Genomic DNA, 5886 nt, shown 5'->3' with positions numbered 1-5886 from the left:
GTTTATCAAGTACCTGGAGCATTTTAAAAAACATACAAGTCCAGCAGAGGAGAACCCCGTTCTCCTGATTCTAGATAATCATGTATCGCACACAAGTCTTCAAGCAGTAACATTTGCAAAAGACAATTTCATCCATTTATTAAGTCTGCCACCACATAGCAGCCATAAGACCCAGCCACTCGATCGGGCATTTTTCAAACCATTAAAAGCTTATTATGAGAGCGTAGCTGACAGCTGGACCAGTTCCCATCCAGGACAGGTTCTCTCCATTTACCATGTAGCTGGTCTCTTTTCCACAGCATTTGCAAAAACTGCTACTGTAGATATAGGAAGAGAGGGCTTTCGGTCTACTGAAATCTACCCACTAGATAAAAATATTTTTTCGGACGTAGATTTTATGCCAGCGGAAGTAACAGAGCAAGATTTAGGTTAAGATTCAGACGATGTAGGTCATGTTTTTATTCAGTTTCAGCAAGAAGAAGAACTTGTTACTGATGCGATAGAGCCCCAGCCGTCATCAAAATCAATTTTAGCTTCAGATATTATTCCCTTCCCAAAAATTAAGATAAAAAGGAAACGAACTAGGAAAAGTTTGAAGTCAACCCTATTAATATCGACGCCTAATAAGGAGCGACTTTTAGAAGAACAAGAAGAAAAGAAGGAAGCTGAAAAATAGAAGGAGAGGAAAGCATTACTGACGAATCAAAAGATCAAATCTCAAAGTGCTAAAGTTCGTGCTGCCAAAAGGAAAGTTTTCGACGAATCATCATCTGATGAATCAGTAGCACTCTCCTATCAAGAAAGTATTGATTCTTGTGACATTCATTTTTCCGATAACTATGAAGAGCAAGACATTGATGTTGTACCAGATATTTTACCTGATGACTTTGTTGTAGTGAAGGTTTTTGGAAAAAAATCATACAGATTATTTGTCGCCAAAGTCTGCCAAGTAAATGATGATGGTTATGAAGGGGTATTTTTTAAGCGACTGCCTACAACATTCCGTTTTCGTGAAACAACGGAAGATGCCTTTTTTCGAAAGGACGATATTGTTTTAAAGCTTTCAAAGCCAATAAAAACCAGCTCTTTCAGATTTTCAAATTCAGTGGGATTCTCTGATGACCTCGTCAAATACTCTTCTCTTTTAGATTAACGTCTTGTATTTTATTTTACGTTTGGTTTTTTTCAATAAAATTGGTTTCTTTTAAACGCCTACCATCTCTTTTATTTGGGGTTTTATACATTTTAGCTTTGGGGCAAAAATACGCACTTGCGTACTACTGCCCCATTTGTAGGGGCAAGAGTACGCAAATGCAGATTTTTCAAAACTTTTTTTTTTTAATTTGTTAGTGAACTTATAGAACTACTGTCGATACTTAAAATGGAAAAACAATATGTAAGCTCTCCTGTAATAATATTGGAAAAGTTCTAAACTGTTATAATTTCTGAAGACGACAGGAGATAATGAAACTGCGTGTTTTTGCCCCCAACTACCCTACGGTTCGTCAATTGGTAAATCGTAATTACTCTTGGTCTCTTAGCAGCAGTTACAATAACCGCTAAGATCATTCTACAAGACTTATGGCGTCTTAAAATTTCCTGGGATGAAGTTGTACCCATGGATATTCATACAAAATGGTCAAATTATCAATCCCAATTAGTCAATCTTAATAAACTACAATTTTCTAGATATATTACTGTTTCCAATTTTACATCGATACAATTACATGGATTTTACGATGTGTCTACTGTAGCATATGGTGCTTGTATTTTTATTCGTTTCTTAGAAGCTGAGGGAAATATAAGTTGTCATTTACTTTGTGACAAAACCAGGGTAACTCCTTTGAAATATATTCTTACAGTTACCCGACTTGAACTTTCTAGGGCCCTACTCTTATCCGAATTGATGGACAAAGTAAAGCAATCACTACAAATTAATTTTGATGAAATTGTTGGTTGGTGTGATTCCAGCATTGTTCTACCATGGATCAACACATCTCCCAACTTGTTAAAACCTTTCGTTGCAAACAGGATTTCACAGGTTCAATCCTTGACTAATTCTAATTCCTGAAATATATAAACACAGGAAAATCCTGCAGATTTATTGTCACGTGGTATTTCACCCACGGCACCACAAAATTCTGATCTACGGTTTCATGGCCCTCCATGGCTTTCATTGTCTGAAAATTTCTAGCCTCATCAACCCTTCAAACAGGTTAAAATTCCTGAACTTCGATCTACTGGTAATCTATCCGCAAGAATTTACATGAATCTCGACAATATTTACAAAATTTCTTCCTTAACTAAATTACAACGAATTGTAGCCTACATATTACGTTTTTGCAAAAATCCCAGGCTAATCATGCCAGAAAGAACCTTTAACGATTTAATATGTGAAGAATTTGCCTGTTCTCTGATTTGTCTTATTCGCATTGTGCAAAATCAGTCTTTCTCTGATGATTTCACGCATCTCAAAAAACATGGCAAGGTCGATCATAAAACAAACTTACTGACTCACACCCTGAATCCTTTTCTTGATCAAGATGATATAGTTCGAGTTGGTGGAAGAATTCACAACGCTGACATCTCATACGAGAGAAAGCATCCCATCGTAATTCCACAAAAACATCATCTTACAGACATACTTGTACGGCATGAACACATGAAATTACAGCATACTGGTCCACAGCTACTTTTATCTTCCCTGCGAGAGAAATATTGGCCTCTCAATGGACGCTATGTCGTTAGAAAGGTTGTTAGAAACTGCATCACATGTTTCAAGGCAGCTCCAAAATTTGAAACTTATTTAATGGGTAATCTACCGTCTTCACGTATTACTCCTTCACGACCATTTACCCACTCGGGACTTGATTATGCAGGACCTTTTCCTTTAAAGGACCATCTTACGAGGAACCACAAGACTATTAAGGGTTATGTAGCACTTTTTATTTGTCTGGCCAAAAAGGCTATACACTTGGAGGTTGTGAGTAGTCTGACTAATGCTTTATAGTAGCTTTAAAACGTTTTACTTCTCGACGGGGTAAATGCGCTTCTATTCTTTCCGATAATGGGAGCACCTTTAAAGGTACTAACAATGAACTTTCCAAATTTCTCAAGACTAACAATTCTACCTTACATGACACACTCCCTTCTAAGGGTATCGATTGGAAATTCATTCCGCCGCGTTCACCTCACTTTGGTGGTATCTGAGAAGCGGGGGTAAAATCGGTAAAATACCACCTTAAACTACTAATTAGCAATACGATTCTCTCCTATGAGGAGTTTTCCACTGTTTTGATTAAAATTGAAGCAATTCTCAATTCCAGACCTCTCTTTCCTATGTCTAATGACCCCTCAGACCTACTTCTTCTCACACCTGCACATTTTCTGGTTGGATCACCTCTCACATCAGTTCCTGACCGCATCTGTTAGATGTTACGGAAAACAGATTGAGCACATTTCAAAAGGTGCAGCAAATGGTGCAATGTTATTGGATACGATGGTCCAAAGAATACGTCTCTTCTCTTCAGCAACGTGTCAAGTGGAAGAAACAATGCAGTTCCCTTCTCAAGACTGGATCCCTAGTACTTGTTAAAGAAGATGGACTGGAACTTCTTAGATGGGCCTTAGGTAGAGTAACTGACATCCATTCCGGCAGTGACGGAATTGTGCGTAGTGTAATACTAAAAACAAACTCTGGCGTATACAAACCGTTACTTCTTAACGGAAAGATAGTAAAACCAACACTCCTCCGGCAAACTGTATTCTGTTTCAAGTCATCGATGTAACAACATGTAGTATATTAATTATATCTGTAATATTTTTTATTTTCATTATTACAAACAATTAAGTTTTTTTATATTATAACATTTACATGGAAGTATTAAATAGTTTCATCTACGGTCTTGAATTCTTTACTAAAACCACGAGAAGTCCAAATAATATTTAGCAACAAGTAACTGGAAGAACTCAAGATTTCCATTTTCCACTAAACAGTTACACAACAGAGAGCCACTATTTATTGGTCACTGAATTTGTACGTGTTTTCCATCAATAGCCCCAAGAGTGTGTGGAAAATTCCACCTATGTAAAAACTGATTGCTGACTTGAAGCCAATCAATTTTATCATGACTTTTTACAAAGAGTAGTCTGTAATGTGAATTTGTCCTATATTTATGTTGAAAAACATTGAAAAATTTATAAAACAATTTTTTAACAAATAAAAAAAATTTATAAAACAAATTTTTTCAATGTTTTTCAACATAAATATAGGACAAATTCACATTACAGACTACAACATTGATGGTTGATACTGTTATATTATTATAATTTTAATTTATTCAATTTTAAATAATGCTGGCTTCTGTCATTTTAGACAACTACCGTAAGTTGCACTGACTGCTTTGTTCCAAAATCTGTCCTAACATGTCAATATTGTCATTTTTATCAGTTGTTATCAACAGGTCCTCGAAGACACTTTGTCTCAGGACCATGTAATCGATAATAAACATCCTAATTTTTAATAACATATAATGTAACATATTTATAAATTAATAACATTTAAAGGGTTTTCACCCATATATTTTAGTGGCTCATAGCATGTATACTTTGTAAGTATTAACCACATTTTGCATAACCTTAGTCAACATTTTAAATCTTACGTTCTTTTTAATTAAATTGGTTAATTACTTTCAGGTTACACTGATGATAGAATTAACATTCCGAAAACGTTCTGTATTTGTAATATAGCCTGTTTGGGTATTTTATTTATACCTTTTACTAAAGATTTGAAATACATTTTTTTTAATACTAATATACCTATTTATTAAAGTTTGAATACGGATTAATTTATACGTGATTATAATAACAATGAAATTAAAACTCAAACAATACAAAAATAGTAATTTACCATTAAAAATACTGCATATGAATATACGTTAGCGTTTTTTCTGAAGTAAAAACACGTTAAAGCACGTTAAAATTATTTGTGAAAATGCTGAAGAATGTCATCCTTGCACTAGACAATGGCCGGTGCAGGCAACTCAAATTTAATTTTTAATCTTGGCAAAGATTTCAATTTTATTAATGTCGCCACCATACAGTCAGGTAGTACTTAAGTGGCGGCCACAACGACGCACAGCACATCGTACCGCACCTAGCCTTGGCCAAAGCCTCGCTGAAGCAAAGGCACAGGTTATTTCGAGGATTCCTTCCGTGAGTTAAGGAATCTCTCACCTATTCTTGCCTTATTATTGTTGCATTCTATTTTCTATTTGTGTACACAAACATTTCCATATATTTCTGTTATTTTTCGTGCAAAAAACACGCTTGTGGAACTTCTACTCCGTAGACTAAGCACAAGAAGTGTTTGCACCCATTCTAACTTACATATTTTAACATATATACTGAAATGATATAGAATCTAGGAGAAAGAAAAATAGTGATTAAAAATAATTTATAAGTTACACACTAGATAATGTTATATATAAAAAGTATTTGGTTATTTTAATAAGTTATGTACTATAAAAATTATTTATATGAGGGTATTCTTAAGAAATTGGCATATAATAAGTGTAAAAAGTTTTTTTAATAATTATATTATTGTAAATATATTTAAGTGAGCCATGTGGATAGGCAACCAAAAATACTCTGAAAATGACATTCAAGTGATGGTTGCGAATATAAAGTGGGGTTATTTCTTAATTTAAAATGTTTAGTTTATATATAGTTACGGATTTGAAGTAGTGTAGTTTATTAATTTAGGTTGTTTAAATTACATATAAGTTTATATTCTGATCTGAAAAGCCTAAATGTCAACAAAATTCTCGATAGAAAAGAAAAGAATTCTCTAGAGCACGAGAGTTAACCCTGTTTGCGAGATAGACT

The 5886-nt window shown here is 34.4% G+C and overlaps 1 protein-coding gene across 1 annotated transcript; it reads left to right on the top strand.

Annotated features, from left to right (window-relative positions):
- The first annotated feature begins 2362 nt into the window (after positions 1 to 2362).
- Positions 2363 to 3010, top strand: LOC140431332 (uncharacterized). Its single transcript, XM_072519267.1, has one exon. The coding sequence runs from the start codon at positions 2363 to 2365 to the stop codon at positions 3008 to 3010; it is 648 nt and encodes a 215-aa protein (XP_072375368.1).
- Positions 3011 to 5886: the final 2876 nt, after the last annotated feature.

This window comes from Diabrotica undecimpunctata, unplaced genomic scaffold (assembly GCF_040954645.1).
Source record: "Diabrotica undecimpunctata isolate CICGRU unplaced genomic scaffold, icDiaUnde3 ctg00000656.1, whole genome shotgun sequence".
Lineage (NCBI taxonomy): Eukaryota > Metazoa > Arthropoda > Insecta > Coleoptera > Chrysomelidae > Diabrotica > Diabrotica undecimpunctata.
The sequence above is the reverse complement of the archived record's forward strand: the minus strand, read 5'-3'. Positions and strand labels throughout refer to the sequence as shown.

Excerpts from the sequence above, each read along its gene's own strand:
- LOC140431332 (XM_072519267.1), top strand. The coding sequence starts at position 2,363 with ATGCCAGAAAGAACCTTTAACGATTTAATATGTGAAGAATTTGCCTGT.